The 23,901-nt window shown below is 44.2% G+C and overlaps 1 protein-coding gene across 1 annotated transcript in view; it reads right to left on the bottom strand.

Annotated features, from left to right (window-relative positions):
• KCNH8 (potassium voltage-gated channel subfamily H member 8) overlaps positions 1 to 23,901 on the bottom strand; it is a 465,900-nt gene that overhangs the window by 240,543 nt on the left and 201,456 nt on the right. The window contains exon 3 of the mRNA XM_018053223.1: positions 21,145 to 21,276. Coding sequence (XP_017908712.1) covers positions 21,145 to 21,276 — 132 coding nt within the window. The remainder of the gene's footprint in view (positions 1 to 21,144; positions 21,277 to 23,901) is intronic.

The raw sequence follows: 23,901 nt of genomic DNA, 5'->3' as shown, positions 1-23,901 counted from the left end.
CGAACCTGGGAAAGATACATCCTTGTTTCTCCAGTTTTCTTTAACATTTCCCTACTTTTTTCCCTAATTTTTCGTCAATGACCAGGCGATATTTTCTCCAGTGGCTTACAAATGGACATTATTTGCATTTTTAATTAAACTGATATTGTGGATATGTTCCTTTTTACTGTAACACAGAGAAAATGTAAAGATTATGAGGCAAACTCAAGTGAAACAAAGCTTGGGTTTCTGGCCTGGCCTTGCCACGAAGTCGTTTTGTGAACTTGCACGTGTCACTTAACTTTTGAAAACACTGATGATAATATTGCTTTTACCATAAGGTTGTTGAAAGGATTAAATAAACGAAAATAAGGAAAGCATTTAGAAAAATATCTGATTTATGGTAAACAACAAGAGTTAGATATCATTTTTATTCCAAAAAACATTTAAGGTGATTACAAAAATAGGTGTATGGGAGGTTTTTAAAAATAAGAAAAAGAATTTAAGCAAAGTATTCACAATAATGAAATGAAACTCAAAGCTAAAAGCTTAATATTGTTTACTAATAGTACTTAATGTTATTATAAGATTTCTAGCTCAATTAAAAAGAGGAAAATGTGATTGGATGTAAAAACTATGGTATCTATAAATAAATTTTCAAAATCCATATCTTGACTTAAAAATGTCTTTCCCCAGGATTCTCATAGTCACTGGGATAGATAACTTTTTTTAAAAATTAGAAAACATAAAACGTTATGCGATCTCCACTCAAATTCTGTTCAAATTTTAACATAAATGTCTAACCAAGGGGCCAGGCTTCCTCATGGCAAGCAAGCATTTTGTTCGTTTGTCTTCTCCTAAACTAGGAAAAGCACCCGTGATGGCATGACAAGAATGTCCCAAAAGCCAGGAGCTTAGATCCCCTACTGAGCATTACACTCAGTCTAATGGAGTCAAATATAAATCACATTTTTGGTATCACATTGAAGAAAACCTTTACCAAAATCAGTAAGATATTTACCTATATTTCTTTTTTTTAAGCATTGAGTTCTCTTTGAGTTGATTTGTGACTACAGATGTGAGGTGGCGGTCCAAATACATTTTTATTTAAATATAGAGGCTCAGTATTTTCAGGGTCATCTGACTAACAGTCCACAATTACTGCGTTAGTGTACAATCAGAGCTCTATCATATATCAGTCCAGTTCAGTTCAGTTCAGTCATTCAGTCGTGTCCGACTCTTTGCGACCCCATGAACTGCAGCACACCAGGCCTCCTTGTCCATCACCAATTCCCGGAGTTCACCCAAACTCACGTCCATTGAGTTGGTGATGCCATTCAGCCATCTCATCCTCTGTCATCCCCTTCTCCTCCTGCCCCCAATCCCTCCCAGCATCAGAGTCTTTTCCAATGAGTCAACTCTTCACATGAGGTGGCCAAAGTACTGGAGTTTCAGCTTTAGCATCAGTCCTTCCAATGAACACCCCAGGACTGATCTCCTTTAGGATGGACTGGGTAGACCTCTTTGCAGCCCGAGGGACTTGCAACAGTCTTCTCCAACACCACAGTTCAAAAGCATCAGTTCTTCGGTGCTCAGCCTTCTTCACATGTTGTTTCCTGAACCTCAACATGAATCAGCCACAGGTGTGGGTATGTCCCCTCCCTCTTGAGCCCTCCTCCCATCTCCCGCCCCACCCCACCCCCCTAGGTTGATACAGAGCTCCTGATTGAGTTTCCTGAGCCAGACAGCAAATCCCATTGGCTGTCTCTTTACCTATGGTTATGCCAGTCGCCATGTTGCTCTCACACAGCCCACCCTCCCCCCTCTCCCCGTGTCCATAAGTCTGTTCACTGTGTCTGTTCGTCAGTACCCTCTTTCTGGGTTCCACACATATGCATCATTACGTGATGTTCATCTCTCCCTTTCCGACTTGCTTCACTCTGTACAATAGGCTCCAGTTTCACCCACCTCATTAGAACTGACTCAAATATGTTCCTTTTTATGGCTGAGTAATACTCCATTGTAGATTATTGTTTTTAAAGTGCTGCATTTATGATTTGTATAGAAATGCAGTTGGCTTAGATATTTGTCTTGTAATTCTCAATTTGTTGAAGTTAAATAGCAGTTATTTCTCTATGCATTTGTATGGGCTATCTATGGGTAATTGTATAATTTGAAAATAATGGTAATTTTGTTACTTTCATTAAAATCTTTATTTTTCCTTCTTCTCGTCTTCTTAGGTCACTGGCCAGGACTGCTATTGTGGTATTAAACAGAATTGGCAACAATAATGGGTTTATTTTCCTAGATCTTAATTTTTAGAGGAAATACTCCGTTTCAATTGGCTATTATATTGGTCTTTTTTTTTTTTTTTTTTTTACTTTAGGAGGGGGGAAATGGAACATACTGTTAATCAAAAAGTAGAAGATTGCCTTATTTGTATTTTACCACAAGCTCTATCAGAAGCATTCATAAATCTATTGAGATGGTCATATTTTCTCCTTTAACCAGTGAATATGGTATATTTTATTAGTAGCCTTTCTTTCTTAAAGACAATATTTATTTCTTTGCACTGCGCTGGGCCTTTGCTGCAGCGAGTGTGGGCTCCTCATGCAGCAGCTCCTCTTTATCTGGGTGCGGGCTCTGGGGGGCTTCAGTCTCTTTATCTGGGGCACGGGCTGTGGGGGGCTTCGGTCTCTTTGTCTGGGGCACGGGCTGTGGGGGGCTTTGGTCTCTTTGTCTGGGGCGCGGGCTCTGGGGGGCCTTCGATCTCTTTGTGTGGGGCGTGGGCTCTGGGGGGCTTCGGTCTCTTTGTGTGGGGCGTGGGCTCTGGGGGGCTTCGGTCTCTTTGTCTGGGGCGTGGGCTCTGCGGGGCTTCGGTCTCTTTGTCTGGGGCGCGGGCTCTGGGGGGCTTCGGTCTCTCTGTCTGGGGTGCGGGCTCTGGGGGGCTTCGGTCTCTTTGTCCGGGGCGTGGGCTCCGGGGGCTTCAGCAGGGCTTGCAGCGCCTTAGCGAAGCAGTCATGGCGCCTGGCCTGGGTAGCTCTGGGGCGCGTGGAATCCTCCCAAACCAGGAATTGCAGTTGAACTGGTGTCCCCTGCGTTGGTAGGTGGATTCCTAACCCGGCGACCACTGCTGCTGCTGCTGCTGCCAAGTCGCTTCAGTTGTGTCCGACTCTGTACGACCCCACAGAAGGCAGCATCCCTGGCTCCCCCGTCCCTGGGATTCTCCAGGCAAGAACACTGGAGTGGGTTGCCATTTCCTTCTCCAGTGCATGAAAGTGGAAAGTGAAAAGTGAAAGTGAAGTCGCTCAGTCGTGTCCGACTCTTAGTGACCCCATGGACTGTAGCCTACCAGGCTCCTCTGTCCATGGGATTTTCCAGGCAAGAGTAATGGAGTGGGGTGCCATTGCCTTCTCCAACCCAGGGACCACAGGGAAGTCCTATTAACAGCCTTGCAACTGTGGAACCTTTCTTTGATGTGAGACATTCAGTTTGCCCAGGATAGACTGTTGTTTTTCCATTCCTGGATTCGGTTTGTTAATATGTTTCGTTTAGAATTTTTTTTCTATATTTATGGTGAGTTTGTCAGTTTTCCCCCCAGTCTTTTCAAGCTGTGTGGTTTTAACATCAAGATTATATTACTCTTCTACCCCTCTGAAAGAATTTGCTTAAGATTGGGTTTATTAAATATGTGGGAGTACTCACTGATAAAATCATTTGGGTGTAACATATTGGGGAAAATTTTAAAAACTGATTCAGTACATTTAATGATTATAGATATTTCAAGTTTTATTTCTCATCCTGAGTCAATTTTTAAAAAATTAACAAGCTTTCCATTTTGCGTAGTTTCTCAGAATCGCTGGTGTAAGGCCTTTGTTATATCATCTCCTTTTTCTCTTTCTGTGGCTCTCATCAGATCCCTTTTCATCCCTCTCTCTCTCTTTCGGAGCGTAGTTGCCATGCCGTGTCAGTATCTTCTGGCAGCAAAGTGAATCATCATATACACATACCCCCTGTTTTTAAGGCTTCTTGCCCATTTCAGCCATTTTTAACACTGAAGTTTCTAAGAAGTTTTGGTTAGTGAATGATCTACAGTTTTGAATGGAGTTTCCGCATCGTGTCTCTATTATTTTCTCGAGAGCTCAAGCGGACGAAACACTCTAGTTGTCACTGACTCTCATAAACATTTTGAAAATTGCATCCGACTGTCTTCTGGCTTTTACTGTTGCCTTTGAGAGCACAGCTGCCAGTCAAGCCAGCTTTTATTTGCAGATACAGTCATTTCCCTAAGCCTGCTTTTAAGATATTCTCTTTACGTCCCCTGTTCTTTACTTTCACAGCATAACAGTTGTGAGTCTCGGTTTGCTAACCTTTATTCCAACCTTTCAGGTGTGTTGGGCTTTCTAAGTATTGCCTTAGAATACTCAGATGCAAAAAAAAAAAAAAAAAAAAAGAAGAAAGAATACTCAGATGCATGCGAACTCTGAAAAACCACCAACACTTTATTCCCTACCATTCTATTCTCCCTTTCTAAAATGCCAGTTATTCTGGATTCTTTGGCTCTAACCACTATTTCTCTTGAACTTCATTTTCATATGTTTATAATAACTGCATGGATTAACTTTTCTTTTCTAATTCACTAATTCTTTCTTATTCTTTGACCAGGTTGCTGTTTATCCTGCTCATTGAGTATTTTTCACTTTTCTCTTTCTCATTTATAGGAGTTCTCTTTGAATCTGCCAACAAAAATACTGGCGCTTGCCATCTGCCCCTACAAGGATGAAGTATCAAGCCGCCACAGCCACTGGCCTCCAATACGCCTGAAAGGAGCTTGAGTGAGTGAGTGAGTAAAGTCTCTCAGTCCTGTCCGACTCTTTGCGACCCCATGGACTGTAGCCTACCACCCTCCTCTATCCATGGGATTTTCCAGGCAAGAGTACTGGAGTGGATAGCTATTTCCTTCTCCAGGAAGGAGTTTAGGGCAGAGATAAATGAGGCACTCTGTGCTCTGGGAAAAGCTGGCATAACAAGCCTTCTGACAGTCAGGTATATGCAAGAGAAAATTTTATGAGCCCAGTTCTTCCATCTCCTCATATCTAGAAAAGCACTAAAATCAGTAATGGTGACATCTGCCCCTCCAGACTAGCAGCAAACCTCTGACAAAACGTGGACTTGACGACACATAGCCCCTCTCCCAGCTAAGGTCATATGGAACACTGACCGCTCCCCCTGTGGGCACAGTTTCTCAGAGCTACGTGAGACCCTGTCCCCGGGTCATGATCCTCATTTTGCCCCAAGGAAAACTTGACTCACAACGTTCACACTGTGTTGTTTTCTTTGGGAGACAGGTTTTGTTTTCTTCCAAATATATCTGGTTAATTTTGACTGTCTTTGTTCCTCCACTACTTTTAAAAATCACAAAAATTTTCTTTAAGCAAATTAAATAGACATTTTCTTATCTAATAATTCCAATAGTTTTAGTCCTTGAAGATTCAATTTTGTAATTTTTTTTTGTGATGATTCTTGCTTGTGGTAGTTTATCTCACAGCATTCATGATTTTTATCATATACTGTGTTCCTTGGAACTTTACTTTGGGGGATTCTTTCTTTTAGAACTTCAATTAAAAATGCCCAATAAGAACTTTCGCATTTAATTTTCTTATGTGTCTGGGGGCCCCAGTGATCAGAATCACTTTAAATGAAATTTTTAGCTATGATTACTTGATATTTAACAGACGTTGTGAATTCAGACCCCAAACCTAAATAAAGGTAAGGTGCTAAGTAGGAGGGCTTCCCTGATAGCTCAGTTGGTAAAGAATCTGCCTGCAATGCAGGAGACCTTGGTTCAGTTCCTGGGTTGGGAAGATCCCCTGGAGAAGGGATAAGCTATCCACTCCAGTAATCTGGCTTGGGGAATTCCATGGACTGTATCGTCCTTGGGGTTGCAAAGGGTCGAGGTGGACACCACTGAGTGACTGTCACTTTCGCTTTCTAATTAGGAATTCTTATGAAGATCAGTCTTTTGTCATGCTCTCCTGGGAACCAAGATGAAGTGAGTGAAAGTGAAGTGAAAGTCACTCAGTGGTGTCCGACTTGACTCTATGTGACCCCATGGACTATACAGTCCATGGGATTCTCCAGGCCAGAATACTGGAGTGGGTAGCCTTTCCCTTCTCCAGCGGATCTCCTTGACCCAAGGAATCGAACTGGGGTCTCCTGAATTGCAGGCAGATTCTTTACCAACCGAGGTATCAGGGAAGCCCAGGTTAAGTAAGCAAATCTTTATTGATGTCTTCAAACTGTGGTGCTGGAGAATACTCTTGAGAGTCCCTTGGACTGCAAGGAGATCAAACCAATCAATCCTAAAGGAAATCAACCCTGAGCATCCACTGGAAAGACTGATGCTGAAGGTGACGCTCCACTCCTTTGTCCACCTGATGCAAAGTGCCGACTCACTGGACATTGAGACACTTATGACTCCTTGGAAAAGACCCTGAGGCTGGGAAAGGCTGAAGGGGGTGGGAGAAGCGCTGACAGAGGGCAGGATGGCTGGATGGCATCACCGCCCCATGGGCCTGAGTTTGAGCAAGCTCTGGCAGGCGGTGAAGGACTGGGCAGTCTGGCGTGCTGCAGTCCATGGGGTCTCAAAGAGTCGGACATGACCGCACGACTGAGCAACAGCTTCTTCTTTGGGACCTCTCAGCCCCTGTTGCAAGTGGCGCTGTCCATGTCCTTCACTGTCCCAGAGGCATGCTTACGACTTCAGTCTGATCTCTGCTCTGTTAGGGACCTAGGCCTCGTCTTTCTATCCTCATCAACTCCAACACACTCTTCTTAAAAGCTCACACTTTCTTTTGGCTATGCAAATCTATTTATTTCCCTTTACCACCAGCACAGCCATAGTTTAAATGTTTTTTTTTTAATATTGTGCATCAGTCTTAGACACTCTAAATGAGGATCTCTCCTCTGCATGTCTAGCTCATTATATGCTTGCTAATCATATAATTGATTTATTTCTAATAATAGATTCTTGAGAACTCAACAGCAAACCACAATGAAGGAATCAATTTCATTTCAAAAATATATGAAAGATAATTTTGTATCAGTGATCTAACCCTATAGGAGAAGTTTGAGGTCTCCAATTTTCTACTTGTTATAAAAATGATAACATCTTCCTCAACAGCATCTATAGCAAATATGTGGCTTGCTTCTGACTGTTCCCTTCTGTTCAAATCACTGTGACCTTGGAAAAGTTCAATAATTGATTATAGTTGTCTTTACCCTCTGAGACAAGATGCCGCCTCAGAAGGCTCTTCAGCATAAAATTCTAGCTATTACCAATCCCGTGACATTAGGCTACATAGTAACTCTTATCTGCCATCCTCCTCTAGGTCATCAGACTCATTAGATTTTTTTCCATCATTATTTATTATCCTTACAGATTAATAGTGTGTCTTTTGACTCTAATGATGATGTGTGATTGCACAAGGGTGATAGTCTCCATGGAAAGACACCAGCAAAAGATATGGGTCCCTTTAATGTAGGTAATGGATAAAGCGCCCACCTACTCACCTAGACCTGCTGTACAGACTGAGGCGGCCAGCCAGCCGCACTCACACAGTCAGGTAAGCGCTCTCGGCTCTCAAGTTCTCACACTGCCCCACTGCTGCTGGTGAGATCCTCTGCCTGACTAAGGAGAGGGTGTCATCAGGCCTCTGGGAACCTGTTTTCCTGTTTTGAGTGAATTTTTAGATACCCTCTAGTCCCTTCCTATTTGCTGGGAACCACCATATTCCTGGAGAAGGAAATGGCAGCCCACTCCCGTGTTCTTGCCTGGAGAATCCCAGGGACAGGGAAGCCTGGAGGGCTGCCGTCTATGGGGTCACTGAGGGTCGGACACAACTGAGCGACTTCACTTTCAGTTTTCACTTTTGTGCATTGGAGAAGGAAATGGCAACCCACTCCAGTGTTCTTGCCTGGAGAATCCCAGGGATAGAGGAGCCTGGTGGGCTTCTGTCTATGGGGTTGCACAGAGTCGGACATGACTGAAGCAACTTAGCAGCAGCAGCAGCAGCAACCATATTCCTAAGGTCTTTGCAGTTAGACTAGAGAATTAACAGCCAGCTTTCCAGGGAAACCTACTCTCAGGAGGTCCAGGCTTCGAGTTAATCTGAAGTTCTATCCCTTCACAGGAGGTAATGGCAGAACTTTAAGAGGATTAACTTTCACTGTAACTTTAATTTAGCTAGGCCTTTTGCCACAAAGCCAGACTATCTGCTCAGGAAGTCGTCATCTGATGGTATGACTTGATTTTCTGCACTTCTGTTGCAAAGTACATAAATATGTCATTTGTTCACTCCTAATCTCATCAAAATATCCTCTACGTTTCACTGAAATTCTATTGCAAGATGAAATACAACTGGTGTTTCATTTCGGGTCCATCACTTATTTCTTTCAGCTCATACCTAAGGCACCCTAAAAAGATCAGAGACTATACACGTGAAAAATCAAACAAAATTATGACTCTTAGCTATTCTAATGGCAACTTCTTAATACTATGCTGCAATTTGACTTAGAATTCTGCCCTATTTTCCCTTATTTTCTGGGTATCAGCTCCTTTTTAATGGATCTAACTATATTTCTCATGATCACATTATTCTTTTAGTTTTTTTAAGATTTTTTTTTAATGTGGGCCACTTGTAAAGTCTTTATTGAATTTGTTACAGTATTACTTCTTTTTTTATGTTTTGGATTTTGGCCGTAAGGCATGAGAGATCTTAGCTCCCTGACCAGGGATCGAACCCACATCCCCAGCATGGGGAGGAGATGTCTTAAGCACTGGAAATCCCAGTGATCGCAATGTTCCCAGCCACTTTCTGGAGAGATCAACTCACTCGGTGTCTATATCCTCCTTTACTATAATGTGTTTGCTCTCATATTTCCTCTAATAGGCTTATTTACCCATCATTGCACTGAGGCTGTATTAATGAATATATTCTGTATCTATATACTTGGAATATCCTATGTCTAACTTTTCTAAGGGCTTCCCTAATAGCTCAGCTGGTAAAGAATCCACCTGCAATGCAGGAGACCCTGGTTTGGTTCCTGGGTCAGGAAGATCCCCTGGAAAAGGGAGAGGGTAACCACTCCAGTATTGTGCTTCCTTGTGGCTCAGCTGGTAAAGAATCCGGCTGTAATGCTGGAGACCTGGGTTTGCTCCCTGGGTTGGGAAGACCCCCTGGAGAAGGGAAAGGCTACCCACTCCGGTATTGTGGCCTGGAGAATCCCAAGTCCACGGGGTCGCAAAGATTGCTTACGGTGAGTAGCAGCCACTGTTTTCCTCTCCGACACTCTCGCCCTCTCTCCTCTTTTTGGCACCTTATTTCGCCCTGCTGCTTATGATCTCCCACGATCACCATGCACACGCAGACCTCAGGTTACCACGAGCTGCTCAGCTCAAGAACGCCCTTTCCGTGTTCTTTTCCTCAGGTTTCCAAAAAGCAAATTCTAGACCGATTCCAAGTAGCCACAAGACTCTGCATCTCTTGGCCAGAGTCAGCTCAGCCGTTCGTGTGCCTGCCCTGGCTTACATTCTAGGGCTCAAAAGTGAATCAGACACAGCCTCTGCCTTCACAGAGCTCAGAGGTGAGAAGGGAGAAGGGCCATATGGGCAAAAGGCACAGTCCAGCACACTCCTGAGACCGTTCATAACTTCCAGAGTTCCCCGTCAGTATACTCAGCCATTTTTGCAGCTTTCTAGTTAATATATGTCCATCTTTTCATGCGTAAACACTCTTAATATGAATGTCTGCTTCGAAAAATGCCGGTACACACAGGCAAAAATCACATTCTTCACTGAGGAGCAGTTGCCGAATCATGTGTGTACACATTTTAATCAGGAATGGAAAGGTGTATTTTTTAAGTAGATCAAATGAAATTGAATTACCATACAATTTTAAGGCTTCCCAGGTGGTGCTAGTCATAAAGAACCTGCTTGAGAGATGTTGGTTCCATCTCTGGGTTGGGAAGATCCCCTGGAGGAGGGCATGGCAACCCACTCCAGTGTTCTTGCCTGGAGAACCCCTTGGACAAAGGAGCCTTGCGGGCTACAGTCCACGGGGTCTCAAAGAGTCGGACATGATTGAGTGACTTAGCACGCATAATTTTAAGAGATTGAAACAACTATATGAACAGTTTAGGAGACATTTATCCAGTGAGACTTCTGTGTTTTCTAGGAATCAAATCATTCCCCACATAATGTGTCAAATAAATACATTAAGAGCCTTATGGAATTTTGGCGAGACCTATTGTAAAGATAATGAGCTTCCTATGTGGCACAGTGGCAAAAAATCCAACTGCTAATCCAGGAGACGCAGGCGATGTGGGTTTAATCACTGGTCAAGAAGAACCCCTGGAGCAGGAAACTGCAACCCCCTCCAGTACTCTTGCCTGGAGAATCCCATGGACAGAGGAGGCCTGCTGGGCTACAGTCCACGGGGTCAAAGAGTCAGACACGACTGAGTGACTGAACACAAATGTAGGTCGCAAAGATAAGCAGGATCGGGACTTCCTGATGGTCCAGTGGCTGAGACTGTGCTCCCAGGACAGGGGGCCTGGGTTTGAGCCCCAGTCAGGGAACTAGATCCCAGATGGCACACATGGGTTTGCATGCCGCAGCTGAGACCTGGCACAGCCCAATCTAAAGAAAGAAAAGTATTATTTTTTAAAGATAAGCAGGATTGCTTGATGTTGGTTCCTGATTAGTCTTCCTGTATGAAGACAGGCCTAGGTGGGATGGAAAGTTCACTTTCACTAATATGAGGCAGAAACTCAAACTCCCTTGAAACTGGGGACCCAATCTCTCCCCTTTCGGGTACCCAGTGTTTCTCAGCACTTCTCTAGGTAGCTGACACCTAAGTTCTTGGAACCAAATAGTCTGTTTTCCTCACACTGGCAAAGCCATTGGCACACTAACTCACATTAAAAAAAAAGGGAAAACATCCACCCTGCAGCATCCACTCAAACAAGCCCTGTGTCCAGCCAATCCCCAGCATGCCTCTACACAAGATGCTGAAGCTCGAGACTCAGGTGCCTGCAGATGTCTGAGTTCTCGGTTTCCAGCCGCTCCCAAGGGACGCTGCCATCATTCATGGCAGTAGCAGGACAGCTATACTCCTGGAATTGGGAGCCAAGGTCTAGCGAATTCTGCCAGACACAGAGGCCTCACTGAGAATGTATGCCTAACCAGGAAGTCAAGTCACACGGCTTTTAAAACTGCCAGCCTGGAGTTGCTTATCCTCTTAATATTGGGTTGGCCAAAAATGTTGTTTCAGTTTTTCCATACAATGTAGTGGAAAAAATCAAACCACCTTGTTGGCCAATCCAATATATATCTATCTGGTGCTTCAATTCGTTTTTCAGTTGTCAAACATTTTTAAAAGTCAAATTTGCCTAAAATAGAAAAAAATATGTCTCCCTCCCAAAAGTTATAAAGCTAGAAATATATAAATGTTTTTAAAAAAGAAATAACTTTGATAGTTTTGTCCAAGGATCACAGACCAATAGAAAAATTCAGTCCACAGGCATATTTTGACTGGCTGCAGAATGTTTGAAAGTCTCCTTTAAAGTAGAGCGAGGTGGTGAGGCACGCTTGGTGTGTCAGGCTCGGTTTCCACTGTGACCGACCACAGCATCCCCTTCATCACACTATCCTGCGTCTCCAAAGGCAACTTGGTTTATGAACTCTGGCTTACGCTATTTAGAAGATTCTAGGAGAGAATGGTATTGGTGAGTATGTAAGCAAAATCCACAGCCTTAAAAAAATATAGATAAGATGATAATTTACGGATGTGATTGAAACTCTCCAATCACTTTGAGGATCTCCCTGGGCTCTTCATTCCCAAGTTCATCACACGTTTGACAAAAAATCGGTGTAGCTCTCCTAAAGGCAGAAATCAACCTCCTCAGTAAAAGCGTCAATTTTCACAACAGTTCTTTCATCAGACCACTGTGCTTTATTTGGATTTGGGAGTGTGTTTCTTCCTTATGCAAACAAACAAACAAAAAAATCAGGCAGGATATTTCAGCAGGGGAAAGGAACATTATCACCATTGTCCCCATTGAAAATTAAAATATTCAAAATAAATCAAAACCTGAAATAAAATCATCTTTGACTTACTATCTGATCAGTGGCTTAATATCTGTTTTTATGGAGAATATTTTATATGTATTTAAAACAAGCAACTGCCACTAGCTTAAAAAAATGTGACCAAATTGAGATTCTCAGAAATTGGAGGACAAACAAAAGAGTTATCAAGAACACACAGTTAACAGCAGCAGAGATTCTGCTTGAAGTGCAAAGGCCACTCCATACCAGGAGTAAGAACCCGTTTTGGGAGTCTTGGAGCTGACTTTGACCCAAACACATCACACTACCTTTGACTTAAACTAAATGCATTCATCAGATGTTCACCTGAGACGTTTGATAATTGTGACGATTATTCTGTAAAGGAAGAATTCTATGCTGTTTTGTTTCGCTAGTCACATTTCTTAAACGGAACATCCATTACACATTCACGCATTCACTCCACCCATCAATCATTTGTTGAGTATTTACTGAGTGTCAGACACTCTGTGTTGGGGATACTATCTTGATCAAGAGAGGCAAAATCTGTTTCCTGATTAGGCTTACATTTTAATGGAGTGGAGGACAATTGAAATACAAACTTTCTAAAAAAGACTCTAATTTTGTTGAAGTGTAGTTTATCTATAATATCGTATTAGCTTCAGGTGCACAGCAAAGCAGTTCAGTTAAACATACATTCTGTTCTTGTGTAGCGTATGATAGAATGCTGAGGAGACTTCCTTCGGTCATATACCAATAGGAGGTCTTTGTTGGCTATTTATCTTATATATCATAGCGTGTGCAAACTCACTTTTTAAAAAGATGGTGCATACACTGTACAGGCTATGCCGATAGTGAACAGGTGAAGGGTGAACAGAGGCTGGGGGTGGACCCTTCATTCTGGACGGGCAGGGGCACCCTCCTAAGGGGTGTGCCCAGCGTGCGGCTTCTCCATGTGCCTGAGAGTAGTGTGGGATCTTGTCAGAACGCAGATTCTGACTCAGAGGTCGGAGGATTCGGATTCAGAGGCCTGAGGTTCTGCATTTTTACCGGCTTATGTTGTGTTAGTCGCTCAGTCGTGCCCAACTCTTTGCGACCCCGTGGACTGCAATCCACCAGGTTCCTCTGTCCATGAGATTTTCCAGGCAAGGATACTGGAGTGGGTTGCCATTTCCTCCTCCAGGGGATCTTCCCAACCCAGGGATCGAACCCGGGTCTCCTGCACTGCAGGCGGATGCTTTCCTGACTGAGCTACAAGGGAAGCTGTTTATGGCTGTAAGGTGATACTAATACATCAGGTCCTCAGACCACACTTGGGGTAGTAAGGACTTTGAATAAGAAAGGAGAATGGTAAAACTCCCGAGCATATGTCTAGAAAAGACAAAAAGTCTAATCAGGAAAGATGCACGCACCCCAATGTTCATAGCACCCCTATTCGCAATAGCCAAAGCGTGGAAGCAGCCTCAGTGTGACTCAACAGCTGAACATAGGAGGAAAATGTGGAACATATACATCATGGAATATCACTCAGCCATGCAAGAGATTAAAGTGTGCCAGTTGCTGCAGCATGGGTAGACCTAGGGATGGCCATGCTAAAGGAAGCCAGACAGAGACAGATACACGGTGTCATTTATATGTGGAGTCTTAAAAAACGACGCAAATGAACTTATTTACAAAACAGACTCACAGACACAGAAAACAAACTATGGTTACCAAGGGTGGGGGAGGAAAGGGATCACTTAGGGGTTTGAAATTAATATTTACACACTGCTATATGCAAAATAAACTGGGGCCTATTCACTGTATAGCCCAGGGAGCTATACTCAGTGTCTTGTAGTAACCTACAATGGGAAAGAATCTGAAAAAGAATATGTATGTATATAAAACCGAATCACTGCTATATGCCTAAAACTAACACAGCATTGCAAATCGACTACACTTCAATTTAAAAACGTTTTTTAATAAGTTAGAAAAAATGAGCATGGTAAAAAGAGCTGGGGCAGGAGCTCTCGGCTTCCGTCGCAGGCACGTGTGTGAGTGTGGGGGAAGGAGCAAGTCTAGCCTGTGCCCACCTCATTTCTGACTGTCTCTTTTCTGTCTTATGGGCCACCCCAGGGCATGGGGACCCGCCCGGCCCCGTCTTGTCTCCAGCTCTTCACACACTGAGGCTTGGCCAGCTCACTGCTCTGAGCCTCACTGCTCCACCCTGCGGGGCCCTGGGGTAAGCGGGCTGGCCCAGAGCAGACGGACAGTGAGCCACAGGCGTGCTCAGCAGGCACCCCTCCACCAGAGGTGCCAGCATGGAGGCGGCCGGCCGGCAGCTAGGACAGCAGCTCTCTATCTGATCCAGGCATCTGAGCTCCTGGGGGCTAAGGGCTTCAACACTCGAATTTGGAGGGGACACAATGAAGTCTACAGTTCAGTTCAGTTGCTCAGCCATGTCCGACTCTTTGTGACCCCATGAACCACAGCACACCAGGCTTCCCTGTCCATCACCAACTCCGGAGTCCACCCAAATTCATTCTCATCGAGTCAGTGATGCCATCCAATCATCTCATCCTGTGTCGTCCCCTTCTCCTCCTGCCCCCAATCTTTCCCAGCATCAGGGTCTTTTCAAATGAGTCAGCTCTTCACATCAGGTGGCCAAAGTATTGGAGTTTCAGCCTCAGCATCACTCCTTCCAATAAGCATCCAGGGCTGATCTCCTTTAAGATGGACTGGTTGGATTTCCTTGCAGTCCAAGGGATTCTCAAGAGTCTTCTCCAACACCACAGTTCAAAAGCATCAATTCATCAGCTCTCAGCTTTCTTTATAGTCCAACTCTCACATCCATACATGACCACCAGAAAAACCATAGCCTTGACTAGACAGACCTTTATTGACAAAGTAATGAGTAATTAAGTTTATAACAGTCCCCAAAGCAGAATCCTGGAATTCATCAAGCCCTCCTATTCACTCATCTCCAACTGTGAAGGTCTACTGTTGAAACTGAACTCTATCGCCACACCACCTAGGCTCCTTAAAAAAAACAATAAAATCTTTACATTTTAAGCCATGCCTGCCTAGAGCTGAACTTCCATCCCTTGACTTTGGCAATCCACTTCTGAACAAAGATCAGCTATCTGTTCTTGCATCTCCTAAAATCAACACTCCTTCCTCGCAGTTCATCAAACACCACTCATCCTTCAGACGCGCTTCCGTGTGCCTTTCCCTGTGAAGGTCTCCTTGTCTCTGCTCCGCCTCTTGCGGGCCCCACCCCACCCTTCTGCCTCATCTGGGAGGAACTGACCATTCCTGCCACTCTGCCGTCAGTGGACATACTCTGCTGCAGCGCTAGATCTGTGCTCTTTGGAGGGAAAACAAAACGAAAACATGCCAGCTTGAAAAATGTACACCCTGGGGTTTGCATGAGTATAAATCCTGGTTCTTCCACTTTTTACTATGCATACCTTGTCAGGTTACTTCAATCACTGGTAATAGAAATAAGAACAATTCTTATTTCATAGAGTTATAATGAGAAGCACATGAGGCAATGTGGCAATATGAAGCAGAGGCTCAATGACAGCTAGCTATTTTTATGCAACCTGCGGAACACAACAGTGACTGCAAGTCCTTTCTGTTGAATGTCTGCTGTGATTTGCCACGTGGTGCAAACATTATCTCTTATAAACCTGAAGTCACTGTAGACATCTATATGGCTGCACCTTTTATAGGCGTAGAAACTTAGTCTCTGAGAGGGTAAGCAGCTCATTTAAGGCCTAAGAGCCAACACGCCTGGAAGCAGGATTTGTGCTGAGGTTTAGATGAGCATTCTGACGTCTGCAATCATTCAATCCCGAGGGCAGAATGGGGGCTCAATAAATATCTGTGGAATTGCTTGGTTCATTATTAATCCACTTCTAACTTACATTAAAATATTTCCTACTGATAGGGTAAGAGGCAAAGAAAGGCAATGCCAAAGAATGCTCAAACTACCGCACAATTGCACTCATCTCACATGCTAGCAAAGCAATGCTCAAAATTTTCCAAGCCAGGCTTCAGCATACGTGAACTATGAACATCCAGATGTACAAGTTGGTTTTAGAAAAGGCAGAGGAACCAGAGATCAAATAGCCAACATCCGCTGGATCATGGAAAAAGCAAGAGAGTTCCAGAAAAACATCTATTTCTGCTTTATTGACTATGCCAAAGCCTTTGACTGTGTGGATCACAAGAAACTGTGGAAAATTCTGAAAGAGATGGGAATACCAGACCATCTGACTTGCCTCCTGAGAAACCTGTATGCAGGTCAGGAAGCAATAGTTAGAACTGGCCATGGAGCAACAGACTGGTTCCAAATAGGAAAAGGAGTACGTCAAGGCTGTATATTGTCACCCTGCTTATTTAACTTATATGCAGAGTACCTCATGAGAAATGCTGGGCTGGAAGAAACACAAGCTGGAATCAAGATTGCCGGGAGAAATACCAATAACCTCAGATATGCAGATGACACCACCCTTATGGCAGAAAGTGAAGAAGAACAAAAAAGCCTCTTGATGAAAGTGAAAGAGGAGAGTGACAAAGTTGGCTTAAAGCTCAACATTCAGAAAACGAAGATCATGGCATCTGGTCCCATCACTTCATGGGAAATAGACGGGGAAACAGTGGAAACAGTGTCAGACTTTATTTTTGGGGGCTCCAAAATCACTGCAGATGGTGACTGCAGCCATGAAATTAAAAGACGCTTACTCCCTGGAAGGAAAGTTATGACCAACCCAGATAGCTTGTTCCAAAGCAGAGACATTACTTTGTCAACAAAGGTCCGTCTAATCAAAGCTATGTTTTTTCTAGTAGTCATGTATGGATGCGAGAGTTGGACTGTGAAGAAAGCTGAGTGCCGAAGAACTGATGCTTTTGAACTGTGGTGTTGGAGAAGACTCTTGAGAGTCCCTTGGACTGCAAGCAGATCCAACCAGTCCATCGTAAAGGAGATCAGTCCTGGGTGTTGTTTGGAGGCTGAAACTCCAATATTTTGGCCACCTGATGTGAAGAGTTGACTCATTGGAAAGGACTCTGATGCTGGGAGGGATTGGGGGCAGCAGGAGAAGGGGACAACAGAAGATGAGATGGCTCAGTGGCATCACTGACTCGATGGACATGAGTTTGGGTGGCCTCTGGGAGTTGGTGATGGACAGGGAGACCTGGCGTGCTGCAGTTCATGGGGTCGCAAAGTCAGACATGACTGAGTGACTGAACTGAACTGAAGAGGTAAATAGGATCTCATATTAAAGTAATTCAGAAATGCTAGGAACACATGTAGAAGCTATTGGTTGACATACTACTTTTAGAATAGAAATGAAGTTTGTGTCAAAAATTGAAGGTATTTTAAAAGATGGTTAAAATCACCAGATTTCTACTGAAGTCTCTCTCTCTCAGGAAAAGGGATGTTTGTACTGAGCTCTTTCAAACCCCAAATTAACAAGTATATTTTACCCCTTTATCCATTGCCATCTTTCAAAAGGGGGATTTCTGCCCGGTCACACAGACACCAGGAGCACAGGGCAAAGATGATGACCTCAATTATATAAAACCAGTAGTGATGATGTTCATGATCAAAACAAGTCAGGTTGATTGAACTGCCGTATTCAAAGCAAAAAATGAAAGTGAAAGTGAAATTCGCTCAGTCGTGTCCGATTCTTCGCCACCCCATGGTCTATGCGGTTCTTGGAGCTCTCCAGGCCAGAACACTGGAGTGGGTAGCCTTTCCTTTCTCCAAGGGAGCTTCCCAGCCCAGGGATCGAACCCAAGTCTCCCACGTTGCAGGCAGATTCTTCACCAGCTGAGCCACCAGGGAAGCCCCCAAAGCCATATATTTATTTCTAAAGGCAGTTTTGTGTGTCTACACATGTATGTGAGTACACATAATACACACATATATTTAATGTTATTCAAGTAATCCTTATGGTGGCATAGTCAGAAACATACTTGGTGTTATCCCTGCTCTAGACATGCAACCCTACAACCCTAGGAATCCCTGGAGGGCTGGGTCTCTTCCGTACTAGTGGATACTCGGTCCCACAGGGAGCTCATGACCAGGAAGACGGGAGATGAGAAGGCTGGGCCTCGAACCTGCCCCCTGACTTTCTGGGAGGGCAGAGGAGCTAAGCAACAAGGTGATCACCAATGGCCAGTGATGTAACCAACCTTGTTCGTATGATGACGTTTCCATGAAAACTATTACACAGCAGCAGACCCAAGGGACACATCCGGGTGTGGGGGTGGGGAGAGGGGAGGGGTGGCAGCGCCAGGCCCGTCCCGATGCCTGCCCCAGAGTCTCTCCCATTTGGCTGTTCCCAAGTTACAGCCTTCGCCATAACAGAAGTGTTTTCCTGAGTTCTGGGAGCAGTTTTAGCAAATTCTCAAATCTGACAAGAAAGGGGAGGCCTGTGAATTTCCCAACATTACAGTCAAGATGGACAGAAGCATGTGGGGCCTGGGGACCCTGTACCTGTGACAAGCATCTGTGTGTGGGTGGGGGCCCTTATACTTGCGGACACTGATGTTCATTCCAAGTACCAGACCACCTGACCTGCCTCCTGAGAAACCGGTGTGCAGGTCAGGAAGCAACAGTTAGAACGAGACATGGAACAACAGACTGGATCAAAAGTGGGAAAGGAGTGCGTCGAGGCTGTATATTGTCACCTGCTTATTTAACTTCTATGCAGAGTACATCATGAGAAACGCTGGGCTGGAGGAAGCACAAGATGGAATCAAGATTGCCGGGAGAAATAGCAATAACCTCAGTTATGCAGATGACACTTTCTAAGGGAAGAAAGTGAAGAGGACCTAAGAAAGTGAAGAGCCTCTTGAAGAAGGCAACAGAAAAGAGTGAAAAAGCTGGCTTGAAACTCAACATTCAAAAAACTAACATCATGGTATCCAGTCCCATCACTTCATGGCAAATAGATGGGAAACAATGGAAACAGTGACAGACTTTATTTTGGGGGGCTCCAAAATCACTGCAGATGGTGACTGGTTATGAAATTAAAAGGCGCTAGCTCCTTGGAAAAAAAAGCTCTGACCAACCTAGACAGCATATTAAAAAGCAGAGACATTATTTTGCTAACAAAGGCCTGACAACAAAGGTCGTCAAGGCTATGTTTTTGTGTATGGATGTGAGGGTTGGACTATAAAGAAAGCTGAGCACCAAAGAACAGATGCTTTTGAACTATGATGTTGGAGAACACTCTTGAGTCCTTTGGACTGCAAGGAGTCCAACCAGTCCATCCTAAAGGAGATCAGTCCTGGGTCTTCATTGGAAGGACTGATGCTGAAGCTGAAACTCCAATACTTTGGTCACATGATGCGAAGAACTGACTCATTTGAAAAGACCCTGATGCTGGGAGGGGTTGGGGACAGGAGGAGAAGGGGACGACAGAGGATGAGATGGCTGGATGGCATCACCCACTCAATGGAAGTGAGTCTGAGTGAACTCTGGGAGTTGGTGATGGACAGTGAGGCCTGGCGTGCATCCATGGGGTTGCAAATAGTCGGACATGACTGAGTGACTGAACAGCAAAAATAGTGTCAGAACTGAATTAAATTTTAGGGCACCCTGCGGTGTCCAGAGGGCTGCAGAACTGGTGGTTCAGTTCAGCTCAGTTCAGTCGCTCAATCGTGTCTGACTGTTTGCAACCCCATGAACCGCAGCATGTCAGGCCTCCCTGTCCATCACCAATTCCTGGAGTTCACTCAGACTCATGCCCATTGAGTCGGTGATGCCATCCAACCATCTCATCCTCTGTCGTCCCCTTCTCCTCCTGCCCTCAGTCTTTCCCAATATCAGGGTCTTTCCCAATGAGTCAGCTCTTCGCATCAGGTGGCCAAAGTATTGGAGTTTCAGCTCAACATCAGTGAGGGGGGAAAAACCCTGCGGTTGGTGTTAGTGGTGTTCTAAGTAAATGCACTTCACACTTACCTTCTTCTTCCTATAACAGCAAAGAAAAATTTGAAAACAGAAACAAAAATCGTGTGCACCTGTTGACACACTTTTCTCTCCTTAGGCAAGTATTACGTTGCTCTGACCTTCAAGTAGCTTTGCTGACATGAATGCCTGCCTCTCCTGTGTGTGAAATATCCCACAATATTCAGTTCTGCAAACACACAGGAGCCAGTCATGCATTTGCAAACGTTCCAAATGACAGGCGCTGGGAGGTGGGGACAACAAATAGCTCTCAGTCTGTGTTGTCATTCAAAAGACAGAATATATATAAAACACACAGATACATTTTTAAGAAGACATAGCTGTTAAAATGTCAAATAGCTGATTCTTATAAAGAACTTTGTAGGAAATGCCTACAATGACAATTGCTTTTTCTCTGGTCATCAAAATACCCAACTCTACTTCTGTTTAAACGAAATAATATGGGCCATTTTTCCAGTGTTAATTGTTGTCTGCTTACATAAATTCAGGGAATTTCCTCATAAACTATAAGCAGAAGCTATAGGGTAAGCAATATAAAGTCTTAGAATCCTTTAAAAATCATTGAAAATCTTGTCTATGTCAACACAAATTATTATTACAAGATACAGATGCATCGGCAATGTTCCACTCTAACAAAGCACTAAATCGAGTTCTGGGTTTTGTACCTAAAATGAAATCTTGCACTTTTGAGTTCTGAGCTGCTGTACATTAGTTTAAACTGAGAGGTATATTTTTAATTGCCTCATTTAACTTCACTTATTGCTATCAGTTTGTATTTTTCCCTGATAAAACCAGGTGGTATGAATCTGTGTACTCTGATACAAATTTTTCCATCCTCATCCTCTTGGAATCAGCATACAAACTTCTGGTTCCTGTCAAGTGAATCTTTGCTACAAACAGGAGAAAGCAAATTCGCGTGAGTCTGTGATTTCGGGAAAAGCGCCAGATACTGACTGCTAAGTTATGAATATTTATCAGTTGCTGTTATTAAAAACACCCTTTTTCCTACTGGAGTTTCCGAGTAAACAATTTCAAAATGTTATTCCATCTGTCAATGTTTTCTGAAAACAGCACAAACCTTCTTTTTTATCTTCTGGAGTAATCTTCACTTTCGTGTCTGTTATATCTTTGAACGAGGCCAGAAAAAGGACCACATCTCCCTTCTCATTCTTTATGGGAACAATATCCAACAGGCACCAAAATGGAGACCCTGCAACCGTAAAAGAGAAACACATCAGCCACCGCCTCCTGCTTCTGTACGAAAATCACATCATTCATGATATAGTTCATAAAGCCCTTACTGTTTGCTGCTAGCCCACGACTCTCTCTGCAAATCTCAAAAATGTCAGTGCTCAGATTCCATACATGTCTAGCCCATATAGATATCTCTTCATTTCCATATGAAGGGTTTTCTCTGAAAATAAAGCAGTATTTTCAAGAAAGCTATTGGTCTGTGCTGAGACCTTTCTGCTTACGATATTCAAGCTGTATTTCTTCTTTGAATGTATTGATGTTGAAGCATTCAAACTGATAAAACTTTGCCCCTTCCCACCTCCAGCACACACTGGTTCCTAAATGAAGATCTTTGTTTGGTGTGAGCTTCCTAGAGGCTTATGCAGTCAGTTTAAAAATCAATGCTTGTGCACCAGAAGAGCTAAAAGAAAAAACGATGGAAAACACCAGTTTTGGGGAGGATATTTTGTCACTGAGCTCTCCTACATTGCTGAGGGGTTGCAAATTAATACACATATTTTAAAAAATGTTTGGCAGTATCAAGATACGTTTTCATAACAGCATTATTCAGCAATGTGAATGAGGGATAATATAGTAATTGGCAGTAGATGAACATATTGTTGGGTTAAAACAGCCCGACACGGAGGAGTAGAATCCATTTAAACTAAGTACAAAAACTAGCAAAACTAATCTATGCTGTTACAGGTCAAGTTGGTGGTTACCTTTGGGAGGCTGGGAGGGAACAGAGGTCAGGAAGTTCTGGGATGCTGGTCCACCTTTCATGACCTTTATGATTGCATAGGAGTGCTCAGGTTTTGAAACTCATCAGACTCTACACACATGTATTTTTCAGTACGTATGTTTTATTTCAAGAAAATGTTCTTAAAAGTGATGCTTAATACCCCCCAAAAGAACAACGTAATGCCATTTGCAGCAACGTGGATGGACCTAGAGGTGACCAGATTACACTGAGTGAGGTAAGCCAGACAGAGACAAGTATCTTTGATATCGCTTCTATGTGGGATCTGAAAATAAAAGGTACCAGTGAGCTTCTTATTTATGGTTCCCAACGAGGGGAGGGAGCAGGAGGGATAAGTTGGGAGGCTGGGACTGACATACACACACTGCAGCTGCTGCCGCCACGTCGCTCAGTCGTGTCCGACCCTGTGCGACCCCATAGATGGCAGCCCACCAGGCTCCTCCGTCCCTGGGGTTCTCCAGGCAAGAACACTGGAGTGGACTGCCATGCCCTCCTCCGGGGGATCTTCCCCACCCAGGGATCAAACCCAGGTCCCTTACAACTCCTGCATGGGCAGGCGGGTTCTTTAGCACGAGAGCCAGCTGGAAGCCCCTCCATTAACACGGGTCGCTCTAAATACAAAGTGTGTCATGAGGTGACGTCAGCTAGGCGACTGTCTGCGTCCCCACTGTGTGTACGGCAAGTGAATCAGGAACAGTGTAGACGACACATACGCCTGTTTTCTCCTTCTTTCCTTCCTCCCCTCCACGCTCCCTTCCCCCTTTCTGCCTTCAGCTGCCGTCCTATTTAACCACACCAGCTTGCTTGCAAATATGGCGTTGGGTATCCTCATGTTAGAAAGCAAAGCGTAAGTCATTTGCTCGTTCTTCCGGAAAAAGAGCCAGTGCCGAAACCTGCCAATCAGGTTCAAAGCAACACCCTTGTCGCTTAGTTCGCTCAGTGATCTTCCCCTTCCCTGCTGTCTTCAGTGTCTCCACCCTGACTCTGACAAAATCTTCAACCCTGCACGCCTGAGATAACTCAGCGCAGTCCCCCAGGCTCTGCTTCCTTTCTTGCCCACAGGTGCAATGATGGTCACGTAATGTCTTCACTCATCAGCCACCCGGACTTGGTACCAGAAATCTCCCTTAGGGCTAAGAAGCGAGGAAGAAAACCCCTCGGCCTCCAATCCAAAGACGGGAAGGGTTCTGAAAAGCAGGCTTAGAGGGCAGACATCATGTTGGTGTTAACCCCCTCTGTATATAGCAGTAGTAATTAGCATGTGGGTTGGTGAGCACTAAAGCAGATGAGGCTCTGCCAAGATTTAAGTTAATAGCACCTTTGATTTCCGCAGATAAACACAATTCATGGGGAGAAAGCGAGGCTTATACCCTACATGGGAAACTGTATTTTCGGAATTGCACAAATAATCACATAGGGTTGAAACCTGGTGGAAGGACCCATGTCTCCTTTTTTGGTACTTTCTTTTACTTCACTGGGAAACAAGGGTGCGAGAGAATCTGACTTGGTGATATTTATGATTGAAAGAAGGCATATACTTTCCACATACCCCCAAAAGAGGTTATTTGGCAATAAGTGTAGACTAATGGTAAGGTTTCTAGTATGAGTTCATGGTTCAACAACTCAATACAAGGAGGCGGAAATGTAAAGAAGGTTGAGCTGAGAGCTGCTCCCTTCTCTCGAGCAGCTGCGTTGCGATGATAGAACGTGCGTTGCGTCTCCAGTGAGATAGAGCGGAAGCGAGTGGAACCGGGCGCTTTGCTCTTGTTGTTTAGTTGCTAAGTCACGTCTGGCTCTTTTGCGACCCCATGGACTGTAGCCCTGCAGGCTCCTCCGTCCATG

The sequence above is a fragment of the Capra hircus genome, chromosome 1, assembly GCF_001704415.2.
Source record: "Capra hircus breed San Clemente chromosome 1, ASM170441v1, whole genome shotgun sequence".
Lineage (NCBI taxonomy): Eukaryota > Metazoa > Chordata > Mammalia > Artiodactyla > Bovidae > Capra > Capra hircus.
Note: the sequence above shows the minus strand (reverse complement) of the source record. Positions and strands in the feature narration are given on the sequence as shown.